The following is a 27,150-nucleotide window of genomic DNA, read 5'->3' as shown; positions in this document are numbered from 1 at the left end:
CTTGCTAGTGGTCACTTCACACATATAATCGGAAGTGCTATGCAATGTTGGGGAATTTTCCGGGTGAATCTTGAAGTGATAAGGTGAGATTTCTTCCTTGTGTGAATCTTGCTATCGAGAGACTACTCTGGCCAGAAAGCAACGGAGAAATAAACTTTCAGACTGTTTGGAGACTTTGATCGAGATAAAGAACATGCTGCAGAGAAAAACAGTGCGTGGCATCCAGGAAGCACGCACGCCGGTTTCTAGAATGCAGGTCGATAAGCATTATGCAATACTGTTGTCGTTTTACTTCCTCTGATTCTTAATTCTCTAGTTCAACAAATGGTTAGCTGTGCCATATGCATCTCCAAGTTAATTTTGTTGCGTGGTAAATTCCAATGGGAAGAGACACGCCGTTCAACGGTTTTAGACCCACTGGATAGAGATGAGCTCATATTCCGGTGACGCGAGTATATCTGGCGAGTATATCTGCTCGAGGGTATTGTTAAATCCACTCTTGTTCGTAATTAAATTCAAATAATTATTATTCACTCTTTATCCTTTCTAATCCCACCCATATCCACTGAATAATTAACTTTGTGCTACATATATATACATATTCAATGGATAAATTGTACCTTCCTTATACTCTTCTCTTCTGATTTTTAATAGGTATATAATTTTCTGTCCATACCTTCTCCATTTGAAGTGTGTGTGGATTCGGGGAGAGAAGTGACAGGTCCTAGACGCGAGGGTAAACATATCAGCCACTGCTTCTCGCCGTCGTCGCCGACTCCTGGAACAGGATAAACTATGGCCGCCATCTGTCATCTGTGAAGACAGACGAGCCTACACGTCTCTTCTTCGAGAAAAAAAGGTCGAGAGGGGAGGGCAAAGGCGAACGCATGCCGTACTGGCTTACTGCTGCTTTGTACGACGATCCGATCAATGTGCATTGGATGCTCAACGTGACGTCAAGAAAAAGTTTGGCAAAAACGGATGCTCATTTAGCTTGCTTTGGGAGCTTGACCTTCTTGTAGAAGGACGGATCGATCATTCGAGCTTTCGAAGATACACTCCTGCCAGTCATAACTGAATGAATGTCATCACTTTTAAGTTGCTTGTAATCAACACATATGTTTGAATTTTGGATACCAAAATCCCTTTGAATCTTACTGTTACTAAATTAGAGTATTCTTTTAGAGTCTCTATACTAATCCTCGTTGTCTAAAGTAACTCTTTAAATTTACATATAAATTTCCTAGTGGTTGTAAAAAATAACTAAAAGTAACCTCTAAATATACACATCTAAATTATGTACCTAAATCATTATGAGAAATATCCTAAAGTACGTCTATATGTGCTTCTAATTACTCGTATGTTTTATAATATTAAAGAAAAAGCTTGAATACATGCATGATGCGTGTGTCACCATGCGTGCCATGCATGTATGCAGGAAGCATTGAGTATATCAATTTCCATGTCAAACACATAACTCAAAGCTAACGTTTCAACAAAAATTATCAAATACAATTGGAGGTGTGATGCACAAGGAAAAAAACTATTAACTGAAATGAAAAAATATAGAGTAATCACTAACTAAAGTTAAGATAAGGAAGCAATGCCTTTTGCACTGGACAAAACAAAAACAAAAACAAAGTCACAATGACTGTTAGCTGAAACTGTAGATCGATCGGCCTCATCAGAAGATGTCTCATTGTCGTATAAGTTGACGGCAAAAGCACATCCTAATCACTTCAAAAAAAAAAGCACATCCTAATACTAAGTAAAAATAGCCAATCCACTTGTACTTTAGCACTTCTCTTGTATCGTCTCAACAAGTCAACACACACTCTGGTATGTATGTTGAACCGTTCATGTATAGCCCACAATAATCCTTGCCATTTCGATGCATCAGCGCCCGGAGTCTCGTTTTCAGCGGCCACAGTCGCAAAGCAGCTAGCGAGTACGCGTAGTCGTCAACTCATCATGGCCATCCTGCAACCCTGCCACCAAATCCTGATCGATCAAAGCCTCCCCCACTGTTCCTTGTTGGAATTCTTCTCGTCGGCTGAGATCGATCCAGGATACCCTCGAGATATAGCTTGCCAGCGACACTTGCACAGACATGGGACACACACAGCTTATTAGGGGAGTCTCGCTCAACGTAGTCAGAGACAGCACACCAGACTGGCGCAGAGGCGGCCCGACTTCTGCGACCGTTGACAAAGCCCTGGACCTACCTATCCGGGGCCGGCCACGATCTCTCTCTCTCTCTCTCTCTCTCTCTCTCTCTCTCTCTCTCTCTCTCTCTCTCTCTCTCTCTGCACGAGCTTCGCAACAGTACCTGAGGTTGGATCGGCCGGCCGGAGTCACAGTCACAGACAGGCACACACATCTGCAATGTGCCATGACCATGAGGCGCTGTTGCTCTCGTTGATCATATCGGTGAACGACGAGTGCCAGGCTCATCTGGACGTGGAGACGCGGACGCCGGGTATTGATGGCGAGTCAACCCTGCGTGGGCGATGCCCTGACGACCGACCTGCAGCTTGGCCCGCCGGCTGACCACCCTTGCGCCTTGCCTCCACTGCGTGGCCATGGCCCAGATCGATCGCTGCGCCGGTTTAGGTCGTTTTCGTCTGGTTCCGTTCCGTCTTCTCTCGCCATGTGTAGTTTCTTGTTTCTCATTTGACATGCAATGCAAGAAGCCTGCTGTGTAGTGCAGTAGTAGCCTCTAGCCTGTGAGTCGTGCCTGCGGCACTGCTTGACTCGGCGTGCGTTAATGTCGGGGAGCTGGAGTCAACGCTAACCGGGTCGCTGTTAAAAATGTTCAATCCCGGTGAAAGAGAAACTTATCTCCGAGCAGATCTACTGTGGAACTTATGATCCCTTGACCCGTTCTTACTCACTTAGCCCCATCAAGAAGCAACACCAGTGTTTCTTTGCCTGTTAGTCTCCATAAGGATGTTTACTTTCTACTCCTATGCTATGCAGTTTTTCTAATCATATATGCAGTTGAAGCTATGTGTGTGCATGCAACAAGTTGCAGTAAATTTTTTGCAGGTGCTTGGGGAGCACGGATAGACGCGGTAAATAAAACATGTGCCACTTGTGTCACCCACGGGGCCAAAAGTTAGTTTTGAAGTGGATGGATATATAGGGGTGGATAAGTACGTGGTTGCAAGTTGGGAGAGCATGCCATGCCATTGGTGGGGTCTGGACAGACGTCAAACTTGGGAGCCCATGCTTAGCGCATCGGAACCAAACTTGGTCAGACAGATACAGCTAGTGCGTAAACCACACCACTAGCAGTAATCCTCAGAAAAAGAATTAATGATCCTCAAGCTATCCAACACAACAGAGATGACGGAATCCAAATGCCTGATGGCAGCAGCTCTGTCCTCACTCTTCAGTGCGCTTTCGGCAGGTAAAAACAAAACGCCTCCCTTGTTTACTTGGGAAGTTGGGAGGTGCCAAATTGGCATTTTGCCATAAATGCAACACTGTAGCGTTTCGTTTGTATTTGTGAATTATTGTCCAAATATTGACTAATTAGGCTCAAAAGATTCGTCTCGCAAAGTACAACAAAACTGTGCAATTAGTTTTTGATTTCGTCTACATTTAGTACTCCATGCATGTACCGCAAGTTTGATGTGATGGGGAATCTTCTTTTTGCATAGTGTCAAAGTTGGGAGTTTTGTGGGAAGTAAACAAGGGCTCAAAAGCAAAATACAGTTGCGAAGTTCAAGTTTCAACGATGGCTTTCAGTTAGCCATACACTTCAGTTCGCTGTACACTGGCCATCAGCACAGCTAGCTAGCTGCATTGTGCCTGTCATCTTCAGAGAACTGCAGATATGTTCTGCTAGCTTAGCTACTCTCTAGCCATGAGATGATGATACAAATCTACAAATCCCACATGCCACCGGCGGAGTGTCTCATGAGCCACCGCTTGTCGCTGCCACACTGTACCTTTCTAACCTAACAAAAAGGCGACCTGATCTCGTCTCAGGTCGTCGGTTCATCAGAGTCCTAAACAAATCAGGTCGGTATCCATCTACAGTAACTGGCATCTTTGGGTGCCGCGCAAGCGAGCCACCCATGGACCTAGTCCAAGATTTAGGACTTCTCAAATGGGTAGCCATCTGCTTACAATATTCCTCGGCCATCCATCCAGCCAATTCGTCCGTCCAAGCTCCGAAGCCATGTGCTGGCTGCTTTGGCCTGTCCTGTGTGGGCGTGCTCTGGTGCTAGCTGCTGCTTTGGCAAGCAAAGCATCAGGTGCCGGTCAGAGAGTTCAGAGAGCGCAAGCAACGCAGCGACTGTTAAAATAGGAGAATGACAGGTAGGAGAAGACGGTGACCGGATTTATGTGTGTGTTTATCTTGGTCTTGTGCCGTCGATTCGCCGTTAAATCGCTGGATCGAGAGGTTCCCGAATGGGACAAACAGGAATTGAGGAATCACTGGTTTTCTTGCTTGTGAAGCTTGATCAGAGACTGAGAGTGCAACTTGATTTTGCCAAAGAGACATCCCTGACGCGACAAGCAAATAAAGGAATGCAGCTTACGCAAACTTCTATCTAAGCATCTGTATCTGACGTAAAATTTGTCGTTATTACAAGAGTTCATTGGTAGCAGCTTTAGAACACCAGAATTATGTAAAGATCTTACGAGAATTATACTGTTCCACCGCCGATTCCTCTTCTGATAGAAATACAAAGAATACTAATGGCGCGAGTACACTGTCTCTGTTCAGCGCTAACTTTTCCACTGTTCAAAGGGAATGCGTTGACGACAGAAACATCAACCGGTCACCGCTCGCCCAGACAAAGCTTGCACATCAGATGGGAGGAAGTTTCTGTTGAGTGACCTTGCTCAGCCTTGCGGGCAAAGAAAGTGAAAAGTCAAGTCGCCGTGCCAGGTTCTCCTCCAGCTCGCGTTTTTTTTTTCCTCTGTTCGCATGTGGGGCGATGGATCCTGGCGCAGGAGCGCCAGCAGTCTGATCGAGCTGTGCAGCAGCAGACTGCATGGTGGGTGCCTGATTGATCCATTCAAAGGTCCCTTTGGCTTCTCCACCGACTTCGGATGAAGTCCTGCCAAAAGGTAAGCAGAGAACGGCTCCCATGAGAAGCTTCGCAAAACCTGCTGACTGAAGCGATTTGAGGGAGCGGGAGCCAAAAATAGCGGCTCCCCGCGGCTTCCCCCAAGCTTCACAAGTACACAAATACCCATAAGGTTCACAAGAATCACATCGAAAATGCCATCATCTCCTAATCCTCCCGCACCTACCTGTGGCTGACTGGCTGTGGACACATGGCTTGCAGGTGCTTGCCAGCACCTGCAGGCTTGTTCATGCCGCGCTGGCGGCGCGCGGGTACCCCACAACCGGCGGGCGTAGCCGCTTAGGGAAGTTGAGCACAGCGGCCAGGCGGGCGGCCGACGGGGCCAGGTAGAACGGACGCAAAGGAGGCCAGACACGATGGTCGGCGGGCGCAGCCGCGCAAGAGAGGCATCGACGCACGCAGGGAAGGTGGGAGGAACTTCTTCATGCTCTCAGGAAAAACAACACCGGGGCGGGATGCCATCGAGCTCCCTATGGAGAATCTCACAATCACCCCTACCTGACGCGCCAACTGTCAGATTTATAAGCCCGGCAGTCCACCTGGGGGTTACCCAAATGGTTGATTTGTAGGTGGAGGCGATTGCAAAACTAAGAACTCGAAGGTGATCGCGAGAACACAAAGGGACACAAGGGTTTTAGACAAGTTCGGGCCTTCGGAGAGTAATACCCTACGTCCTGTATGTTAGTGGTTTGTATTGCTCGAGAGTTGATGTGTTGGGATACCCTTGGGGTGCCCTTGGCCGCCTTATATAGGATGACGATTTAGAGTTATAAGTCGGTTTGAATCTAATCTACTTGGTTGTTACATGGAAGGTGATCTGAGTCGGATTACAATACGTATCCCGCAATATCCGGGCTGATTTGAATTGTTCGGCTTCCTTAATTTGTACTCCAAGTATCTTCATGTCCTTGACATGCACACCCTGATCCAGCGAGCCACTTGTCAGGACCGGCCAGTATCCTGATCGGTGGGGACCCATGGGGTACCCATATCCCTCAAGTTCTTCTTTGGCAAGACAATTGGAATGGTCAGATCCCTAGACTACAATTCCCAAAACTTTTCTCCTTTGCCAAAAACACCAACATCACCTTCAAGCAAGTTCTTCTCCAACCAGCACCTTCCCAAAACTTTCACTTACCACTGTCCATTCAGGCTCATCAACAATTTCTACAGTTATCCCTTCTAGTACTCACACCGACAGAATACCAATGATGTCTGGGGTTACATTTGGGGAAATGCACTTTGCTCAGCGGCTAAAGCCTATAAAAGTTTTATTGGTTCCAGAAGTACCCACCCAGCATTTATGTGGATTTGAAAATCCAGATGCCAAATGAAGCACAAAGTATTCTTTTAGCTTCTACTTAAGGAGAGGGTTAACACCAGAGATCTGCTAAGAAGAAAAGAAATGATTCTAGACTCATACACCTGTGACTTATGCATCCTTCAAAGATCATAAATTTCAGCACACCTCTTCCTTCGATGTAATTTTGCAAGAGCATGCTAGGCATTCATCGGCGTTACAGTAATAACAACAAGAACAGTCTTTCAGACACTGATGAGAATCAAGCAGCAACTGGCCCCTTCTTCATGAAAATTATTGTACTGATGTCCTAGAGTATTTGGACAACTAGGAATGATAGGATGTTCAATCACATTGACCCCACGGTGGAAGGGTGCAAAAGGAAATTTATGTCAGAATTTGCCCTGGTGCTCCTGAGAGCAAAGTCAGTTCTTTTGCCATCCGTGGAAGCTTGGCTAAATTCCTTGTAATTGTTTTCCCTTGTCTGATTCTTCTGCTCTGTAGTCTTCCTTTAGTTTATCCTTCCTGCGGCTTTGTAATTTTGAACCTTTGTTTTACCTTTTATTTGCAATATATTAATCAGTAGGGACACACCCTCCTGTTCCTTAAAAAAAAGGAACCACATGGCCAAGCAGCCGGTGCGCATGTGTTTCTTTCTCTGCAGCTGATGCGTCTCCACGAGACCATGATGACCTACAGTCCTACACAACACACATCACATGCATAGCGGAGAATGAACTGCACGTATGTACGAGAACCTGCAGCGGCAGGGTTCACTATTTCGGCAAAAGTTTTGCCGATTATCTTTGGCCTTCGATCGGATGGCTGCAATCCTGCTGGAGGTGCTAGAAACGTTTATCACCTGAATGTCTGGATCACATAGCAGACAGATCATGACAATAGAGTACTAGCTAGGTGATAATTTCTCCCGAGCAAAACCAAAGGGAAATCACGTGGAAGAAGAAAGCAGAAGCAACATACGAGCTAGCTGGCTGTGATCTCAAAGTCACCAGCTGCCTCCGAGTCTTTGCAACGGCACTCCATGGGTAATTCAGTAATTTACATATAAGTATGGCATCAAGAATAGTAGTGAGATTATCTGGTAGTTGACTTAAGTCTTGAACTAATCAAGTCGTCTGTGCTGTAGAAATCGTGATGATAGGCTTCCTACTTAGCGGTCATGGATAGTGTGCCGCAGTATCTCATTCAGATGGACTGGCTATACAAGTCAAAACCCAGCAGCTGCGCATCTTTTTCTAGCTGAATACAGGTCACAATAGCATGCGATCGATAGTCATGATCGACACTTCCTAGACTAAAGATATCAGTCTTCGCTGAACCTAGACTTGTTTGTACTATGTATATGTTCTCTGCTATGTCTGGCACTGGCACTGGCATCTTTCTGATGAAACACCTAACATGTGACAAGACCACGGGGAAACTATGCAAAATACCACGTCCTTTTGTACTCTGGCAATCAGAACTAGGCGAGATGCAGATGAACTCATCCGGGAAACAGGAATCTGAGTTTTGCGCGTGCTACCGTTGTGCTAATCATGCGGACGCGTTGGTTGGTGTGGTGGCCATCATCTCCTCAAACATACGAACATTGTGGATGAATTTCACCTACCTTTATTTACAAGACGCAATTAACAAATGGGAAAAATCTAGTATCAAACAAGAAAAAACGACTGAATTCTGTTCATAACGGCAGCGGCAGCATCCGGTCACCGAGCTCTGCGGCCTTCTTCTATGGAATCCAGCGATTCTTGGCCCGTGCTTCTCATCTCCATTGCAACTGGGCCTCCGGACAGTGATTGATGGTGATTCGAGTTGGTTGTTGACTGTACATGTCCCTCGCCCTCGGGGTTAAGAATGTGCTCAAAGTACGCATGAGGCCAAAATCCTGCAACTCCACAGGTAAAACATCAGCTATCTAGTCTTGTGCTATTGTAATGTTCAACAAGTCTTGTGCTATTGTTCTTTTTTTTTCTTGACTGCCTTTAGTCTTGTACACTTGTATTTATTTATGGATGGATGGAACATTAATTCCATTAAACCGATAAATCGCTAGCAAACAAAACTTGGATTCAATATGGATTGTATATTGTAGTCTTGTATTGGCAGGTATATAAAGATAGAGAGAAGTTTTTTTTTCATTTGGGCTGAAATAAGGAATGCTCATAAAGAAAAATCTTAACAAAGATTCGAAAAGAAAAGAAAAAAAAACTTAACACAAACGGCACCATAAATGGACTGGGACAAGACGCCGAGCATACTTCGGCCCATTATTAGTGTAAGGCCTTGTCCAAGAAACTGGGCTTTTTCAGGCCCATTTTTATTGCAAATAAACTAAAACGTTAGTGCCTATAGTCAACAAAGTACTGCTAGTAGCTTTCTTCATTTCTTTTTTTATAGATAGAAAAAAGGTACTATTTTTTTTTCCCGAACTAGTCAACAAAGTACTATTTTTTTAAGAAAAGGTACTACACCCTCCGTCCCAAATTACTATTCGTTTTGACTTTCCTACGTACGTACATTTTGATATGCACCGGATATATACTATGTCTAGATACATAACAAAATTTATGTATTAAAAAAAATCAAAACAAATACTAATTTGGGACATAGGGAGTGCTCCTTCCGTCCCAAAAAGTTTTGGTATTCAAAATTTGTCCCAAATATAATGCGGTTTAGGACTTAATTCTTATGCATGCATAATTTGGTGTGTTTGATCTCATGCATGCATGATTAAATGGAAACATATTTTCTCATTTTCTATATGCAAACTGAACTAACTAAGGATCATGCGTCTTTTTCATTCACCCCTAATATGCCCGAAAAAGCTTAGAAAGTTATTTTTTTTTGAAGGGAGGGAGTAGGTTTTTGTACGGAATGATGCATTGTACCTTGTTCACCAGAGGGTGGTGGAAAAAACTGCAGGTAGCAGAAGGACGCAACCACCAATCCTGCAAGTTACGCCAACGAGAGATCTCTGTTCAGAACAGTAGTTGGCAACAGATGCGAGGTAGGTGGCCAGGTGAGCCAAATTGAAACGGGGAGCCAGCCTACCGAGAATCCCACCGGCAAACACGTCCTGCCAGTGGTGCCAGTAGTCATCCACCCTCGAGACCGCGACCATGGCCGCGAGCAGCAGCGGCAGCAGGACGATGCAGAGCTTGGCCACATGGCCGCGCCGGTCGAACGCCTTGATCTTGCCGGCCAGGTACCACGACAGGAAGCCTAGCCCCGCGAAGGACCCTGTAATGATTTTTATCCGGAGTTTTCAGGATCCAGTGGTAGGTTGCTTTGCATACGGCAAATGGCTTTCAGAGCTGCAGGTGGCTGCTTACATGAAGAATGGCCGCTCGGGAAGCTCTTGTGCCCTTCTTTGATCACGCTCGGGACTCCATGGCATAAGACTCCTCCAGTGATGTTGTCGTACTTCTGAAATGGAGCGAGTAAATCGTTCATTTTCGCCGTGGTGATAAGATGAAACCAGCTTAGCTTAGCTCTGAACTCAACCAGGCGCTTCATGACAGATGAAATCATTGGAGGTTCAGAGCAGAGCTCACCGGCACTCCGTCAGGGAAGCAGCGCCAGAAGAAATTGGGGCGCGGCCGGCCAACGCCGTCCTTGATCGCGTCGGTCAGGACGCCGGTGATGAGCACCGAGAACAGGAGGCCTGTTCAGCCGCAGCAACCACATGTCAGAAACAGCACACCTGACTGGGCACAGCTGAGCTGCAGAAGAACAGCTGAAACAAACTGTGAATCCACTGCAAGAAGAACTTGCCTAGAATGGCATGGTGCATGTCATACACGTTCCTCCGCTTCATGTATATCCCGACGATGATGATGATCGGCCCGATGACTGCGTATATCTGCGCAATCCCAAAAAAAAACAGCAACTTTTTAATAATCCAGCGAAACAACTTTCTTGTTCTTCTGCAGGGAGGGCAGCACGTACCGGCACGGCCCAGACGGGCACGGTGTTCCTCTTCATCGGGTACCGGAGGTCGGCCATCATGTCCTTGCCGACGAACCGGTGGAACGGCTCGATGAGGTTGAGCCCGACGTCGATGGCGACGAGGAGGGCCAGCACGACCCAGTCGAACAGGTGCACCGTCGCGACCTTGCCTCCGTGGGTCTTCAGGTACGGGTGCGGAGGGCCCAGGCGGATGGGCGGCGGCGGCGGCATCTCCTTCTCCTTCCCCACTTGATCGCCTGATCGGACAGGACAGCTGCAGGAGTTAAGGTGAGCACTGCTTGCTGCGAGTACATGGCAGCTGCAACCGCCGGTTCGGCAACCGGCAGGTTGCAACTGCCGCGATCCGGAGTTCCGGACATCTCGAGCTCAGGGGAGAGACGACACGACGCACATGGAATTACAACAGGTTACTCACAGAGGAAGAGGCGTTGCGTCCTGAGCTCTCGAGTCTTGAGGTCAACGGCCTCGGGGCTCGGGCATCGGCCACGAGACGAGCTCCTCTTGGATCCTCGTCCTCCCCTGCACGACAGAAGCGATGAACAGATCAGCAAGACCGCTTGAATAAACGAACATGGAATGCGCCTTTTGCTGTATTTTTTTAAGTGGAATTGCCAGATTGGTGACCAACCAGGCAGAGCAGGTTGGGAAGGGTGCCAGGGGTTTTCCGGCCGCGGGGGTTCGTAGAAGAGAAGGCCGAAGACTTGGTAGCCGCCTGCTGCTACTGCTCGTGGCTTCAGATTAGCTTCCCGCGCTTGTTCGTCAGGGGAAGCAAGCAAAGCAGCTGCTGCTGCATCTGTGGCGTGTAGGTTTGGAACCAACCAACCAGGAAGATCGCGTCCCAGTTCAACATAAATGCTATTAGTCATTTACTCATTTCAATCAACGAGGGTTGCTATGGAAAATATCTGGATCGTATCATTGCATTGACCGGTTCCACGGTCAGGTACCAAAATTCAGAGGATCCTGTGAATGGACGGCGCGGGTTCATCATAAGCTAATGCCATCTCACTCATGTGCAGAACTAAATCTGGATCGGCAGCAGCGATCTGGCTCCTCACCGTTCGCTAGTACCAGAAACGGTGATGTGAAGATATATTGCGGAAACAGGTGACCGTGAGATGCCTCGGCTTATCTACATTGCTACTACGCCATCTCAGCGCAAATGCGCACCATTTCGATCTGGCCTTTGCAGCCAATGAAGCCCAAAGTTACCAGGAATGCATGCGGCCATTACTTGGTGTTAAGCCTGGCCATCACTAGTTGGAAAGTAAGTCCTGGTTGTTCTGACTGACTCTTAGTGACTATGCATATGAAAAGTAGTGGATCTAAATTATCAACATGTGTCATTATAAAAAAAAATACACGTGTCATTTGTTTATGTCAAATTTAATAAAAAAATAAATAAAGATATATGTGCATGGTACGTGCCACCATGTACTTATATAGAGGAAGCAATGAGACTACTGATTTCTATATTAAAGGTGTGATGAAGAGAGGAAAATTATGAACATTGATGAACAAGTGTAGGGGGAGGGTTGATTTTCATCAAAAAAACTGTGTAAGAATGTTTAACAAACGAGAGACTAAACAGAGCTATATGTTCTAATATACATGTCTCTTAAAATTATTATTAGTCCTTGCGGACCACAAATTGACGGACTACAAAAGAGGAAACTCTCTTCACAAAACTTGGGAAGACAATGTCTCTCCAGTTCTGCACAACCATAATTCGTCGTCCCGTTCAATCACACCTGTCCACTGTCACGTCCTACAATCTACGCTAGGCAGAGACAACAAATCGACCCATGTCGATTGAAGAATGACAGGGTGAACGACCGTTCGATCGCATGGACAGGAGGACAGTTGCAGAAATTAAGACGACGGATGGTACTACTACACGGCAGCTGCAACGGCCAAGTTGCCTGTTGGTTCAGCAACTGCCGTGATCCGGACATGCAATTGCCCATTTCGGGAGAAAGAAAGTAAGAGAGAGACGGCATGAGATTAGCACGCAGAACTCACAGGGGATGAGGGGAGAAGAGTTGCCTCCTGCGCCTACAAGTCAACGCCCCCCGCAGCGAGGTCCTCTCCGAACCCCGATCCTCCCCTGCACGGCACGACAGCAGCGAAGAACAGAGCATCGAAACAGGCTGATTGTGATCAGTACACACACATATATATGTGACGCGACTGCACGCGGTCGCCCATGACAGGCCCCACCTCTGAAAAGCCGGTGCCTGGCTCAGGGCAGGCTCACGACACGTCGCGGGCATGCCACGGCACCGAGCATTTCCGTGTCATTTGTGTTGTCGTTGCGGTGCTGTAATATAAGTTAAACCATGCCTAAATCCGTGTGCGTGCGCTCGGATGGCCCGCGATGTACGAAAACTTTTTTCTTCTTAATACAAAGATACGCAGCTCTCCTGCATATTCCGAAAACACACACACACACACACATATATATATATATATACATATATGAAGAAGAGTAATAATGTAGTCAACTTATTATAATTGATATGTTCATTCTTATATTTCGTAATTTACTATAAATCAATTATAAATCGATTGTACCATAATTTACTTAAAAAAATATCTTGACACTAATAATTATGGTAACTTCTAACCTAAGTTATGGTACAATTGATTTATAGTAAATTACGTCATGGAGCGCTATGGAGTAGGCACTGCATTATTTGGGGATGCCGATAATCAACCAGGGCAGGTTGAAGAGTGTGCCAATTCATTCGTAGACGAGAAGCTTCGATCCAGGAGACTTTGGGCCAACAATATTTTGTGGAGTATGTTTTTAGTTTTCTTAGTTCAGAAAAGTAAAAAAGCTTAGAAAACTGGATTTTTTTAATAAATTTAGCCTTTTCTTTCCATATGAAGTCACGAGAACTTTTATCGTGAGAAGTTTCCCCGTCCTTGATCTTCAGGGGAGGAAAAGCTGTTCAATGCTGACATCCAACCTCGGACTGGACAAGGAGATTGTACCCTCTCCGACGAGGACAAACGCGGCTATATTTTATAGATATGTCCCCACGACCCTTAGCAGTTAAGGAAGCACGAAGACACGGATGCTGAGTACTGGGTAGTAACATGGCCGGGGTTCGAACATCACAAGAAAAACTCAAATTCAAGAGAATCTTCAGATCGTATCATGGAAACGAAGACACGGATTCATAAACTAGTGTCCTCTGCAGTACTAAACTCGACTGGCAACAGTGATATGATCTGATTACTTCTGTGGCGCGTATGGGTATTTGGATCCATGTACTAATTTTTAATTCGAGTCACATCGGATATTTGATATCAATTAAAAGGCTAAACGTGAACTAATTATAAAACTAATTGCATAAGCCGTGGCTAATTCACGAGACGAATCTATTAAGCCTAATTAATTCATTATTAGTCCATAGTTACTGTAGCATCACATGGTCAAATCATGTACTAATTAGATTTAATAGATTCGTCTCGCTAATTAACCTTCATTTATACAATTAATTTTGTAATTAACCTATATTTAATACTCCTAATTAATTTCATAATTGTCATATATTTAGGGCCCCTTTGGTAGGGCTCCAAAAACGGCTCCTGGAGCTGTTTTTGTCGGAGCCGAGCCAAAGGGATAAAAATGAAACGGCTCCTCGCGAGAAGCTACCTGGAGCCGGAGCTGTTTTTCAACGTGGTGGGCGGAGCCAATATTTTTGGCTCCAGCGGCTCCCTCCCGCACGCCCAGGCAAGCGGATATGAAACTGCCCACCAAGTTGGTCATTATTACGCTCAAAATGCCACCGCAACAGAACGTCGCCCCTTCTGTTCCGCGCCGCACGCACCCCTTTCTTTCCTCGCCTCGCGTCACCTCAGCAGCGACGGCGGCGCCATGACCCAAGGCCGGCGCCCAACGGCGGCACGCAGGGAAGGTCCTCCGGGCAAGGAAACTAGTGGATCGAGCCTTGCTGACCTCGATCTGGGGGTTGGGGGCGGCGGAGGCGCCGCATCTAGGCCGGATGCAGCCCTTCCCGGACCAACGACGGCCGGCCAACGGCGAGCGCAGCAGGAGCGGCGCCGGGGTACCCGAGGGCCGGGCGGCGACGGGGAGCTGGTCCCCCGGCGACGGGGAGCTGGGCGGTGACGAGGAGCGGGGCGACGCATCTAGGCCGGATGCGGCCCTTCCCGGACCAACGGCGGCCGGCCAACGGCGAGCGCAGCAGGAGCGGCGCCGGGGTACCCGAGGGCCGGGCGGCGACGGGGAGCTAGTCCCCCGGCGACGGGGAGCTGGGCGGTGACGAGGAGCGGGGCGACGGGGAGCTGAGTGGTGGGAAGCTGGGCGGCGATGGGAAAAGAGCGTCGGGGTGAAAAAGTGGAGGAAAAAAAGAAAAAAAAGGAAAGAGGAGTCCCGTTTCATTTTTTTTAATTCAAATGGAATTAAATTATAAACTAATATTAAACATTCAATTCATCTATTAAAAAATATATATCCAAGGGCATATAGGACATTTGACCTCTTACATCCATTACTAAAAGTACTGGAGAAGCCGTTTTGCCAAACACTTTCCAAAACGGCTCCATCTACACCAGAGAAGCCGCTCCACCAGAGGAGTCAGAGCCGGAGCTATTTTAGGAGGAACCGAAACCCTGCCAAACTAGCCCTTAGTACTCCTAATCCGTCTCAGCACGGAGAGCACGGCGCACGATGAGACGCAGAACTTCAGAGGTGTGCATCATTTCTGTGGCCCATGCAACCAGCGAAGCCCAACAAAGTTGACAGTTCACGTGCGCTACCGAACAATCACCACGCCAACACAAACACATCGGCCCGTTCAGTGCCCATCAATCACACCTGTCAATCCTCACGTCCTGGGATCCACGCTAGGCAGAGACAACAATCGACCCCATGTATTTGTACCGATCCACGACCACGACGTCTGACCTTCAGTCTCGTCCTAACACTAAAGAACACTTCGCTGCCGGAGCAGCTGGCGGAGTACAAACAAAGACACGGCAGCAGCGGTTCCGTCAGCTCCGTGCTAATTGCTCAACTGCTAGTCCGTCCACCATCATGCAGACGGACGGGCACCAATTTGCAGTAACACAACGTTGCTTTCGGACATGTTTTTCAGAAGACGACATCGCTCTGTAATGAAGTAGTACTGAAGTTTCAGAGGCTGACATTCCCGTCAGATATTTGGAGCCAATTGATTGAGCTGCCGTGCTGAGAAGCTCCCTGCGCTCCTGCGTGCCACGGTAAAGGGAGGTGTCTCTACTCCAATCCTTATCCAAGGCTTAGGCAGGTTAGTCGTCAACTAACCCTCGTGTTTTCTGGACACTAATCTATGTGCTGCTGTTTGGCAGTTGCCTTTTTGTGTAGCCGACGTGTGATTCCTTTGACGGTCAGCCGGTCCAACGCCCGTCGGATCGAAAGAAACCGCGCGGATCGGACGGCTGTGGCCGATCGTGACGGTTCGATGCGCGTGTTTTATCGACTGCTCGTGCTCGGCGACTGCCCACTTGTTCTCCGAGAACTTCCCGAGTCCTCGCCTACCGGCTACCGAGAGGCGGAAGGAAGCACGCGCGCGAGCAAGCAGCCTTTGAATGGCACGCGACGGCGGCGGCTCGCCGGGCGCGGAGCGCCGGCGAGTGGCGCTGCGTGCCTTCCTCGCCGGTGGTGGGGAGGCGTCCTCGTCCGCGGTGCCTGCGGCGGAGGTGGAGGCCGTGAGAACGTCGGGCAAGGGGCTGCTGCGCGGGCTCCGGTGCACGTCGGCCGCGGCGTCGCAGGCTATCGTGCCGGCCGCTGCGGCGGACTGGCGCGGCCTCGGGTGCACGGCGGCGGCGGCGCAGGCACACGCGCCGGCCGCCGCGGCGGTGGCGGCGTCGGAGGCACACGAGCCGGCCGCCGCGCGGCGGTCGGAGGAGTGGCGCGGGAGGCGGCGGAGGAACGGGAGGGAGAGGCGGAAGGCGAGGGGCGCGGGAGGCGGCGGCGGCGGCGTCAGTGGTGGTGGTGGGGTGGGCGGGGACGTCTGGTGCACTCCCGGGATACCGTTCGCCGCCGAGGCCTCATCGGTGAACTGCGTGGTGGCGCCGCACCAGACGGCGGGTGCACGCCGCCGCGCCGAGGCCGAGAGGCCGCGCAGAGAGGTATGCCTTATTTCTCCTTGTGGATTTAGTTCTAGATGCTGAATGTTTGTAGCTGTTTCTACAAACAATTCCTGTCTCGCTTGGATTTCCTGTCTTAATGTGTTCAAATTTACTAATTTCGTCATGTTTGATGCGTCATCTATCACAATTCGTCATTGTGTTTCTGTAATATCCGCATTTCGTGGCTGTTTTCGTCATTAATCCATTCAAATTGCTCGGTGACAGAGGCCTGGCGCGCCTCCGGCTCGGAGGGTCACCATGCGGGAGCACATGTCGTCGTCTCCGATGAATTCACCGCCACACCATGGCATGCCGTTCATTGATGCCGACCGTGCACCTTCTGTCCGAAACCGACATATGAGTGGGCGCCGGCACTCGCACGCACGGCTTGAGGAAGAGGTAACGATGCAATTATGCAGAATCTGTTCAACTTACCCCGTTGTGTCGTGTGCTACCATTTAGCTTTCCAAACTTCAAATACAATGTGATGTCGCTAGTCTTGTAACCTTGTTGTTAGAAAGGTTGATGCCAGCATCAATAGGGTGATCCCTTCATAGGTAGCTGACGGTGTGTGCTGATTTGGCTCATTTTGTTATTAGTTGAGCATGTCACGTGATAGCATCCTTTTGAAATATGGAGTGTCAACTAAGGTGTGACTTTCAGTTAGACATTCAATAGCTAAGAGGCTGCACCCGGGGAAGCGTGTGGCACCGCATGCTATCTACTTGGTGGTAATGTACTCATGTTTATTGAGGAGTCGGCAAGAGATATGAGGGGTTCACATGAGAGCAGGTGACACCGTGATAGCAGAACATGGCTCAAGAATAGATAAGTTAGGTGGTCAAGGGGACCTTTGAGTGTAGATGCAGAGCTGCCTTCCTTTTTCTGGTTACATGCATCACTGCTGAATCATTGTGCTGGGCTGCCTGCTGATTCTTTCGGCTAACTACCATGTTGTGGAATGATGCTTCTTTCGCTGTTTACTGTGCTTTTTGGAGCAGGCCAGAGGCAATGAAGGATTATACGCCTCACCACGGATTGAAATTTGGCTGTTCAAGTGGGTTTTGTAGTGCCCGTAAAAAAAAGTTAAAAGTGGGTTCTGTAGTAGCAGTACGTGTTTAACTGTTTATTACTCTATAAGAGGGTATTAAAGAGTGTGAACTAACATTCTTGTAAGTGTTCTTTAATTAGTATTAGATTAGAGTGTTGCAATTACTGGTCAAAATACTTAGTTGTTCAGGTAAAGGAGTTAACAGGTTGCCACTTGGCTGTTGGTGACTCCAAGTATACATATCTCAGTCATCCATGTGGGTTGTAGATCCAGCAGTATTTTTCTATGGGGGGTCCCTGTTGATATATTGAGTTAGGATGTGCTTTCTCTTAAGAGTATGAAGTCATGTTTTCTTCCATGATTTTCAAACTTCTTATTTGCAACTTGCAGATGATGATGTTCCGAACAAGGATATTATTGGGAAGAATGGGTATGTATGATCAGTATCAGGATTGGCGCCTCGATGTTGATAACATGACATATGAGGTACCCTCAGCACTGAATATCATGTAAAACAGAAAGTTTAATGGTCATCATCGCTCACACTATTTCCCTTGGCAGGAACTACTTGATCTTGAGGACCAAATTGGATATGTAAGTACAGGGCTGCGTGAGGATGAGATCACTCGAAGTCTTAGGATGGTCAAATACTCCGCGTTCAATCCCAAGCATTTTTCTGCAGAAATGGATAGGAGATGTAGCATTTGTCAAGTGTGTCCCTTGTCTCTCTTTACTCCCTTCCTGTATCTTTGAATCAGCAGGTCATCAGATGATACTTAGCTGTGTATTATATTTCGTTTTTCAGGAAGAGTTTGAAGCAAATGAGGAAACTGGGAAGCTGAGTTGTGGCCACAGCTATCATGTGCATTGCATTAAGCAGTGGCTTTCTCGGAAGAATGCTTGCCCGGTTTGCAAGACCACTGTCTCAAAGATCTGAAGTCCTACTCTAGAGTCTAAACCACACTTTTATTGAGTATAATTGAATTAAAAATGTGAAGGGTTAGTTCTTTTGTTGTTGTACAGCCCTCTACATATAGGTTCGTACAAGCACACATCCAAGAGTTTTTTTTTCATATAGAAAGTACAATGTCTTTTTCCCGATGGGCTATTGAGTATCTATCTAGTGATAATGTTTCAACGCATGATAGCCCGATTGCATCAGTTCTTCAGTGCAATTTTTTGTTCAAAAAGTTGCTGCATCTTATGTGTTATTGGCGAGAAGAGAAGACTAATGGGAAGGCAGTTGAAAAATGCTCTTTATGTACATATAGCATTTGAACATTTGAAGTCTGAAATCATGAGCAACTCCATTCACACTCCTACATTTCCTCGCGACGAGTGTCCGACGCCAGTGTCTTCTTTCCTTTGATGGGCAATTCGTTCTCCTTCGGTGCTCGTCTCCTCCGTGTCTGTGCGCGCTGCAAGCCAACACGCGGTTCACGTTCACTCACTTCTCCACGAGGATCATCCGCTGCCACCGCTTTCCGAGCTGTCATTTCTCCGATCTCCCTCTCGATCGCCTCAGCCCGCATGACCACCTCTTTCTCGCCGGCGCGCAGCGCCTCCACCCACGCCTCCGCCGCGGCCACCTTCTTCTCGGCGACCGCGTGGACGACCTCGGCGCGGCCGGTCAGGTACTCGTACTCGAAACTGGGGATCGTCACGTTCCCAGAACTCTGCGCCATCACGGCGTGCATCGCGCTGTCGAGGACGGCCCTGAGCTTCTCCGCCTTGGCGGCCTCCGACGCCCTCGCCGCCTCGAGCTCCTCGACCGACTCCCTGACCCTCAGCTCGGCCGCCGCGATCTCGACGCCGACGGCCTCCGCGTCTTCCCTGACGCACCGGTTCTCCAGCTCCGTCAGCGCCCTCTCCTTCTCCGCAGCCTCGGTCTCCTCGCCCAGCTGCCGCAGCGCGGCCGACAGCTCGGCGAGCGCCGCCTCGGCCGCCTCGTCAGCGGACGTGGCGGCGTCCAGCCGGGACCTGGCCCTGAGCAGCTTGGAGTTCAGCTGCTGCACCTGCGCGCTGGCCCTCTTCTCCTGCTCCACGAGGCGGTCGATCTCCTCGGCGACCCGCGCCGTCTCCCTGCGCCTGCGTTCCATGGAGTTCGTGAACCGGACGCCCTCTTCTTTGATGGTCTCCAGCTCCATCCTCGCCGAGGTCAGCTCGGCCTCTGCCGCGGCCTGCAGCGACGAGCGATCGTCGTGTTCCCCGTGTCGCGTGGTGATTGTCAGCGCGGACTCACCGTTCTCGACGTGTTCCGTCGTCGCCTCCGTCGCTGGCACCATCGCCATCTCCGCGGGCTCGAGCCCCACGTCGGAGCTGCTCGCCGTGGCGAACCTCTCTTCGGGGTCACTCGACCAGCTCGTATCTCCCTGCGGGCTCTTGGCATGCGTCCGCGTGTCCTGCGCCCGCATGCCCTTGCGGGATCCACCGGCTTCGGCGGCGAGTTCTGCTATGCCGCGGCCCTCGTTTTCGTCGCTGGCCTCTCGCTTCACACTGTCGAGGGGACGCGAGCCAGAGCTCGACACCCAGGGAGTCGGCGTCGCCGCGTCCCTCTCGGGCATGGCGTTCCTTGCGGCCTTCACCTCGCGCTGCAGCTTCCGGAGCTCCCTCTTGACGAGGTCCAGCTCCTGCATCACCTCGACATACAGCGAGTTGCCCTGATCCTGAGCATGGTCGGCGCCTGGTGCCTCGACGTCCATGAACCCCTTCTTCCTTCTGCTGCTACCGCTGCCGCCGGCACGCGTTCCTTGGAGCTCCGACCTGTGAGCCCTTGCCGTGGCATTGGCCTGCTCGATCTTCCGCTCCAGCTCGCTAGCCATGGTGCTTGCCCTTGACAGCTCGGACTCGGCACGGGCGCGCTCTCGCTCCGCAACGGCCATGCGCTGGTGCAGCCTCTCCACGCTGGGTTTCGCCGGTGATTCCACCGCAGGTGAAAATTTCTGCACGCGCCGTGGTCGATGTCAGACACAAACACAACAAATACAAATCGGTAAAAAAAAAATCAGGATTCAGATGGCACTAGTACCTTTTGGGTTGCTCTTCTCCTGCTCCTTCCTGGCCTCCTCACATCGATGCTCTGACCAAAGATGCTCATGGCTTCTCCTAATCTGCTCTCTCCCGAGTTCTGCTCCATTTTGCTCATCTCCATATCTTTGGAAGATCTCTTGGAAACTGGAAGATTATGGCTATATAGGAGGAGAAGAAGTTCGAGGAGTCTGGAGAGCCGTGTCTTATCAGAGATAGACAACCGTCGGGTTTGCAATTCCAAGCCGGAATGCTTGGCAAAATTCAGAGGAGTTCACTACAATACATCGCAGTCGCAGCTATACATTATCCATCCTGTTCCTGTCACGGCCTCCTCCTAGAAATCAGCGTACCAAGCCGGTGATTGTGATCTGTCCCCAGCTCGCATTTCCTTGTTAATTCAGCTGACAGGGTATCGCCGCGGTAATTCTGAACAGCTTTCCTGATGCATTGGGCAACATTTACATGAAAGCCCACAAAATCACTTCGTGCCGGAAAAAAACAAATCACCAACGCCTTCTTGTAAAAGATTTTCTGATGTTTTGGCTATGTATTCGGTTGGAACATGTGCCACTTTGTAAAAGAATGTCTGAAGCTGGAATGCTGTCTTCCATTATCTAAAAAATCAACGCCTTCGATTGGATCGGTGAGTCAGCAGCCTCAGGAGCCAGAACACAGTTTTGGAGACCTTTGCTGTTCATGGTGGAGTACAGTAGTTTAGCGGATATACCAAGATTTACTGGTGTTATTTACATTTTGGGTGACTGACTGACTGAACGAACAGGCCCTGTCATATTCATCAATCTGAAATTCTGAATATCTGCTAGTCTGCAGGAGATGCTCTCAATCTGCAACTAAAATTATGGTTCCGAAATGTGCCGTCACAGGCTCACAGCTCTTCTCTTGCGTCACGCAAGTTAACTGCATCTATCAGGCTCGCCATTTCGTGAGCAAGATACAATGCTAGTGCCTTGGAGACTCCTAATACAGCACGGACACCACAACCGGCGAATTTGCTTTGCCTTTTGGCGCTTGTGCGTACGTCAAGCCAGCCCGATCCTAGAAAAAGAAAAACAAACCGTGCAAGTGTAAACACCACCATTGCTATGCGAGATTCTTGCTGGGAAATACTGGCACGGCCGGGCCAGATCAGATCAGCGGTGACGAGCGTGCGTGCGTGCAAGCAAGGAGCCAAGGAGACACAGCAAGCGAGACACGATTGGCTGCTCCTGGGCCCTGTTTGGCGAGTAGAAAATGAAGAGAAAATAGACAGCTCCATGATCGTTAGAAGCTCCTACACTCGCCGGTCTCGATCACCAATCATCGTCATGTTCCGATGTTACGCGAGAAATGAAGGAGCAATCAGTAACGGACGCCCAGGACACGCCTGCCACGGCAGCAGCAGCTGCAGCAGAAACGCAGCGAGATGCCCGAGATGGCCCCTGGCGTGAAGAGCAGCGGCCATGGCAAAGGGCTAGGACTAGGAGAGGCGGGCGCGGGTCGCGGAGGCCACCCGCAGCCGCAGGCTGCAGCCGCGACGCCAGAGGCGGCGGCTGCGGAGTGCACGGCCGCGTGCTGCGTCCTGTGCGCGTGCCTGCCCGTGGCCGCGCTCTGCTGCGCGGCGCGCGCGTGGCTCGCGCTCGCGCGGGGTTGTTGCCGCGTCCGGCCGCGTCGCGCCCGGGGCGCGCTGGCTCCAAGTGCCTCGACGTCGTCGTTCTCCGACGAGGAAATCGACAACACAGGCTACGGCAGGAGGAGCGCCGCAGCCGCGTAAGATGGGGCAGGCGAGGACGCCGCCGCGCCGTCACGACACGGCGGCAGGGAAATGCCGCCGCGGGCGCCAGCTCGCCCTTCCCGTAGTCTGGAGATAGTGACAAGCTCTATTTCTTGATGATCTTCCATTCTCATTCCGTGTCAGCATGTCGGAGAATTTCTCTCATGGTTAGCGAAGTATATATCTTAGTTTCTGCAAAAATCCAGGAAAGCAAAGCACATTTACACGTGTGATTTAGGAATTAGGATGAACGGCAGAATATTGCATCATGTATGGCTCAGGAGCAAAGGAGGTGGCAAAGGTTAAAAAGAAGAGGATAAGTGATAGTGACACCGAGAATGGAGGTCGTAAACAGGAGCAGTATTTCTTTCAATATCTATTGTACAGGCAGATAAAATAACCTGACATACAATGCACCAGATTGCGTTGAGCTGAAACCTTTAACTATGAACACCTATCCCATGGCATTTAGCCCACACAAATAAGAGCCACAGGCAAAAAGAATTGTACAGAAAAGGGTCAAAGAAAATATGGGACGGCAGTCCTTGGCCCTCGCATCTGGTTGTTTTCCTCTGTCTCTGTGAAGAACTTGACCTCCCTTTCCTGCCAACAGAGCGAAAAAAGGGTCAGCGAAAGAACAGGAAAATAACAAAACCGGAACTACTGTAAGCGTAGACCAGTGTATAAGTTGCTGCAACAACCGGCCGCTTAAAAGTTACTTTTAGCTACATTAGATGGAGGCACAAAAAAAAAAGCTTTCAACACTTGAACTGATCCAACTCCCAGCTGCATTAAGTACACTATGTCATAGGAAGAAGCAAATTGCTATAGTGAGCGATTTCGGCCCACATGAGTAAGCTATCAGGACTCAATGAGCTTCTACAGCTCATCTAAAAACAAAATATTGTCACCTTACATCCAATATGTACACAGTAGAAAATTGGTTTCATGTAAACTATCAAAGCTCAACAAAAAGGAAGGATTCCTTGAATGTTTCTAATGCAAGTAAAACATCCTCAACTTGAAGTTGACCATCCAAATACCATGAGATAAAACAGATAACAAAAGGGGGATTAAGAGCTGGTGCATAAATAGGGATGAAGTGACCTACCATATTTTCACTGAAGCTTAGTATAGAAGCAATATTGCCACATCTGTAGCAATAATTAGGTGCAGACCACACCTGGAAAAGGAAGGAAAAGATCTAGTGAGCATATGGAACTGCATTTTGAGGCGAGTCGACATGCAAATGAAAACTCACAGTTACAAGGCCGTTATCAAACATGTACTTTAGGCCTTCCTGGACCAGTTGATGGGCTCGGCAAACTAACTCAATCTTATTAATATGGTTGAACTGCATTTAGAAAAGGCACAGCAGTAAGAAGCTTGTATAATAACAAAAGTAAAAAAATGGAAACAAAAAAATCAAGTTTATTTTCATACCTCTTGAGTCACCCTTGTTCCAAAAAGCCAACCTGCTCCACGGGGACTAACTGCCCATGTATCTATCTCTTCCGGGTCACTCCACATCAGATCACAGAAAGGCCCTTCATGGGGAATTTCACAATTGCGATCGATGACTCGTATCTGGCCACAACAAAAATGTGGATTATCCTTAGGTTAATGTACAGTTCCACTAAACAAGCATTTTCCATAAATGCATGGCAGCGTTGGTGGCTTGCACATTTTGCTCCCCAAGAAAATAACTATCACAAATATTTCTAGTGGCATTAAATTCAAAAAAGACAACCACATCCATGAAACTGGTGCAAAGTTAAAATAACTGACAACCACTTATTTTCTGATGCTAGTTACAGCCACTTATTATCATGCAGTGATGCTTCTATTAACGATGTGTCCTTCAAAACATAAAGGGGTACAACATGCTCCCAACTAGTTTGGCAAAGGAAAGGATAGCAGGCCTTAATATGGAATGAGCTTTTCTAAATAAACGTATCTTATGTTATGATAGTTCATCAGGACCATGTAAATGGAAACATCTCTATGAAATAAAGACGACCGAAGAGAATCACTAACCTGATCAACAGTCCGTACATCAGGTGAAAGGCCACCATGAACACAGAGGACCTAATGTTCAACATGTCATTAAGTATTGTTAGATAGCATGTTGCTCCTCACTTGTCACAGCATAAACTCACAGCTTACAATTTCTTAACCAGTAACTTACAGTGCCATTAATGATTGCTGAAAGAGTAAGGTAATCAAAAACATCAGTACAATATCTCCATGCATTGGCATTTCCATACTTCCTCTGACACTCATCATAAAAACCATACACCTAAAAGAAGAAATAAAAAGATTAGCTTTTTCCATGACAGAAAGTCGTGCGTGTTCGATAAAAAAAATGACAGAAAGTCATGAAATGCAGAAGTGAACCGAACCAAATGAGATTCTTATTACAAGAGAAATCTGTGAACGCAAATTAGGGAAACTGCAAAGTGGGAGAACAATCTTTATACAGATTGAATTACCTGTGTCAACTGTCTGCTTTCATGATTCCCACGTAGAAGGGTTATGTGGGCAGGGTACCTACAACATACAGCAAAAAAATGAATGAAACAACAAGAAATTTGAATGATGCTTTAAATATGTTTATAATCCGAGCTTCCTAAAATGATGTATTGAGAAGAAGCCTCCAGAAAGGCAAAACAAGTCTGGAATCAAACAGAAATAACTGATTAGACAGATCAACCAAAATGGAGCTAAAACAATTTTGTTACTCTTAGAAAATTCTAATAAGGAATTGAGGAGCAATGTTTCCTTCTGTAGATAAATATAGCATCTAACATGACCACCTTTGTGTACCTACTTAGGTGGCTAACAGTAATAGATAGACTTTAGAAGCATTTCATACTAAATCCCATGCGCCCAATCATAAACTAGAGCATGGTAAATGACTGGCAAGCAGTGCTTTACAAAGTCAGGCAGTCGATTGGCTCATAGTGCCCAGGCAGCCAATTTTTTCAAACAGTGCTTACAAACTAGAAGTACAAGATAAATTGACCTTGATACTATTTTGATTTTTGAATAAGGAGAAAGGAAACCAGCAGCTAATTGGCAATATATGCATGGCAGTTTGCCATAGTTTGTAGACTGCAGACCTAATTAAGAAGGCCCTATTTCTGCAGAAGTTATCTGGATATTTCTCATGTAATTCAACAATCCTCCTTTGTTCAGTTACATGACATCAAGGAAACAAAATCGCAACAGGATCATTAATAAATACTTTGTAAAATGCTCAAGACTCTATGACATCACATCGACCATGGCGAAACAACAACCAAAAGGCATTTAGTGCAGTACCTTGCTTTTAGAAGCAAAAGGATTGTGAAGACCTCTAGGCTGTTGAACCCGCGATCCACAAAGTCACCCTGCAAGCCAATCCAACCTCAGTTCAGGAATCGGGGCAGCAAACCAACAAGATATTCAACTACCAGAACAGCAATAGCTCAATAACAGACCATAAATATGTAATTCGTATCGGGGACATGTCCTCCGGTCGCAAAGAGTTTCATCAAGTCATGAAACTGCCCGTGGATGTCTCCACACACTGTCACAGGGCTATTGACAGGCTGCACATTCGATTCCTCGATAAGAATCTCCTTCACCTGAAACATTCAAACACAGAGCCGTCGATCATAATCAAAATAATACAGCGCACGCATTCAGCGCATAAATATAAAGCTCCAATACAACACAGAAATCAGAGAAGGCAACTACTTCTCCCACTCGTGCCCCAGATTCCCAGCTCAGCTCATTAGACAACAGGTAGAAGCGAATGCCCGGGAACGCTGCTACCCAGGCCGCCCGACAGTAATGGGCAGAGGCAAAACCCTAGAGGATGGAGGACAGCATCGGGGAGTCGAGAGGACCGTACGTATTCGCAGAGGGACTGAAGCTCGTGCTCGGCGAGGTGCTGCCCCTCCTTGACCTTGGCGATCCACAGATCCAAATCCATCAAGCCCAGACGGCTGAAATCCCCAGCGCCAATCCGCCAGTTCGAGTCCCCCTCTATGAATTAGGGTCCCGTGGATTGCTGTGGTAGATTGAGGGAAGTGGCGAATTGGTAGATTGAGGGAAGTGGCGAATTGATGGATCTTTTGGTTTGTTATTGGCGGCGTGGAGAGAAGAGGAAGCGAAGGATGAAACACGAGGGAGAGAAGACGCGGCACGTATCTCGATGCAACTACGTGGACGCCCTGGATAACTTGAATTGGAGGTACGTCGTTTAGCGAGTTTTCCTAAAAGCTGCCCACCTTCTCCTGCAAGGTTGTCACTATTCACGCCTATCCGACTCGCGTCTCCCAAACACCTTTTCCCCCGTCTTCTTGCAAAACTCCCTCCTCTCCAAAACCCCACCTCCAGAGCATGGCCGCCGCCGCCGCCCCTGCTCCGCCGCCGCTGTCCCTCTGGATCGACGCAGCAGCCGCCCGCGAGCGTCGCGCGCGAGTGGCCACCCACTCTCCGACCACAGGCGCCGCTCGCCCGCTCGCCCGACGTACGGCCGCGGGGAGCGGTGGCTTCCGCTCGACGACGAGCGGCGCCGACCGCCCACTCGTGCGGCGTACGGCTCGGGGGAGCGGCGTCTTCCCATCGCCTACCAGCGCCGCCGGCCGCGCGCTCTCACGTGCGGTTGTGAGGAGCGGCTTGCCCGCGCCTCACGGGCCGCACCGCGCCGCGCGCTCGGCGAACCGATTCATCGTCCTGGAAGGACTAGGAGAGGAGGTGCCGCGCTTCC

At 48.6% G+C, this 27,150-nt stretch overlaps 4 protein-coding genes across 8 annotated transcripts; 1 reads left to right on the top strand and 3 right to left on the bottom strand.

Annotated features, from left to right (window-relative positions):
• Positions 1-7,953: 7,953 nt before the first annotated feature.
• Positions 7,954-12,554, bottom strand: LOC117847040 (lipid phosphate phosphatase 2). Of its 5 annotated transcripts, XM_034728183.2 has the most exons (10): positions 12,421-12,528; positions 11,027-11,191; positions 10,814-10,917; positions 10,378-10,651; positions 10,204-10,291; positions 9,984-10,093; positions 9,762-9,855; positions 9,481-9,669; positions 9,318-9,377; positions 7,954-8,314 (listed from the first exon to the last, which is right to left on the bottom strand). In XM_034728183.2, exons 4-10 carry the CDS (start codon positions 10,606-10,608, stop codon positions 8,136-8,138), a joined length of 951 nt encoding a protein of 316 aa, XP_034584074.1. In that variant the 5' UTR covers positions 10,609-10,651; positions 10,814-10,917; positions 11,027-11,191; positions 12,421-12,528; the 3' UTR covers positions 7,954-8,135. The 5 variants fall into 5 exon arrangements, with proteins under 5 accessions (XP_034584074.1, XP_034584077.1, XP_034584073.1 ...); XM_034728186.2 differs by lacking the exon at positions 11,027-11,191 and having other exon boundaries at positions 10,378-10,634; positions 12,421-12,554; XM_034728182.2 differs by lacking the exon at positions 12,421-12,528 and having other exon boundaries at positions 11,027-11,249.
• A 3,025-nt stretch (positions 12,555-15,579) lies between these two features.
• On the top strand, positions 15,580-18,732 carry LOC117847154 (uncharacterized). The gene is made up of 5 exons (XM_034728318.2): positions 15,580-16,539; positions 16,765-16,938; positions 17,981-18,076; positions 18,152-18,301; positions 18,396-18,732. The coding sequence occupies exons 1-5, from the start codon at positions 15,997-15,999 to the stop codon at positions 18,525-18,527; spliced, it is 1,095 nt and encodes a 364-aa protein (XP_034584209.1). The 5' UTR covers positions 15,580-15,996; the 3' UTR covers positions 18,528-18,732.
• Positions 18,733-18,828: 96 nt separating this feature from the next.
• On the bottom strand, positions 18,829-22,415 carry LOC117847153 (uncharacterized). The gene is made up of 2 exons (XM_034728317.2): positions 20,619-22,415; positions 18,829-20,532 (listed from the first exon to the last, which is right to left on the bottom strand). Exons 1-2 carry the CDS (start codon positions 20,739-20,741, stop codon positions 18,910-18,912), a joined length of 1,746 nt encoding a protein of 581 aa, XP_034584208.1. The 5' UTR covers positions 20,742-22,415; the 3' UTR covers positions 18,829-18,909.
• Positions 22,416-22,730: 315 nt separating this feature from the next.
• On the bottom strand, positions 22,731-26,595 carry LOC117846981 (phytochrome-associated serine/threonine-protein phosphatase 3). Its single transcript, XM_034728114.2, has 10 exons — positions 26,290-26,595; positions 25,874-26,020; positions 25,716-25,783; positions 24,884-24,941; positions 24,580-24,690; positions 24,429-24,479; positions 23,835-23,978; positions 23,653-23,745; positions 23,503-23,574; positions 22,731-22,994 (listed from the first exon to the last, which is right to left on the bottom strand). Exons 1-10 carry the CDS (start codon positions 26,368-26,370, stop codon positions 22,911-22,913), a joined length of 909 nt encoding a protein of 302 aa, XP_034584005.1. The 5' UTR covers positions 26,371-26,595; the 3' UTR covers positions 22,731-22,910.
• Positions 26,596-27,150: the final 555 nt, after the last annotated feature.

This window comes from Setaria viridis, chromosome 3 (assembly GCF_005286985.2).
Source record: "Setaria viridis chromosome 3, Setaria_viridis_v4.0, whole genome shotgun sequence".
In the NCBI taxonomy this organism is placed as follows: Eukaryota; Viridiplantae; Streptophyta; class Magnoliopsida; order Poales; family Poaceae; genus Setaria; species Setaria viridis.
Note: the sequence above shows the minus strand (reverse complement) of the source record. Positions and strands in the feature narration are given on the sequence as shown.

Bases quoted from the DNA above. Each gene is read 5' to 3' on its own strand.
- LOC117847154 (XM_034728318.2), top strand. From the start codon at position 15,997: ATGGCACGCGACGGCGGCGGCTCGCCGGGCGCGGAGCGCCGGCGAGTG. The intron at 16,939-17,980 runs GTAACGATGCAA...TGCAACTTGCAG, and splicing joins ACGCACGGCTTGAGGAAGAG to ATGATGATGTTCCGAACAAG. The intron at 18,302-18,395 runs GTGTGTCCCTTG...TTCGTTTTTCAG, and splicing joins GGAGATGTAGCATTTGTCAA to GAAGAGTTTGAAGCAAATGA.
- LOC117847040 (XM_034728186.2), bottom strand. From the start codon at position 12,539: ATGCTCTGTTCTTCGCTGCTGTCGTGCCGTGCAGGGGAGGATCGGGGT. The intron at 9,378-9,480 runs GTAGGCTGGCTC...CGTAACTTGCAG, and splicing joins GTTTGCCGGTGGGATTCTCG to GATTGGTGGTTGCGTCCTTC. The intron at 8,315-9,317 runs GTACAATGCATC...GTGGAGTTGCAG, and splicing joins ACCACCCTCTGGTGAACAAG to GATTTTGGCCTCATGCGTAC.
- LOC117846981 (XM_034728114.2), bottom strand. From the start codon at position 26,370: ATGGATTTGGATCTGTGGATCGCCAAGGTCAAGGAGGGGCAGCACCTC. The intron at 25,784-25,873 runs GTCTGTTATTGA...ATTGGCTTGCAG, and splicing joins ATACGAATTACATATTTATG to GGTGACTTTGTGGATCGCGG. The intron at 24,480-24,579 runs GTAAGTTACTGG...GTTGAACATTAG, and splicing joins CAGCAATCATTAATGGCACT to GTCCTCTGTGTTCATGGTGG.
- LOC117847153 (XM_034728317.2), bottom strand. From the start codon at position 20,741: ATGGAGATGAGCAAAATGGAGCAGAACTCGGGAGAGAGCAGATTAGGA. The intron at 20,533-20,618 runs GTACTAGTGCCA...CGGCGCGTGCAG, and splicing joins GGAGAAGAGCAACCCAAAAG to AAATTTTCACCTGCGGTGGA.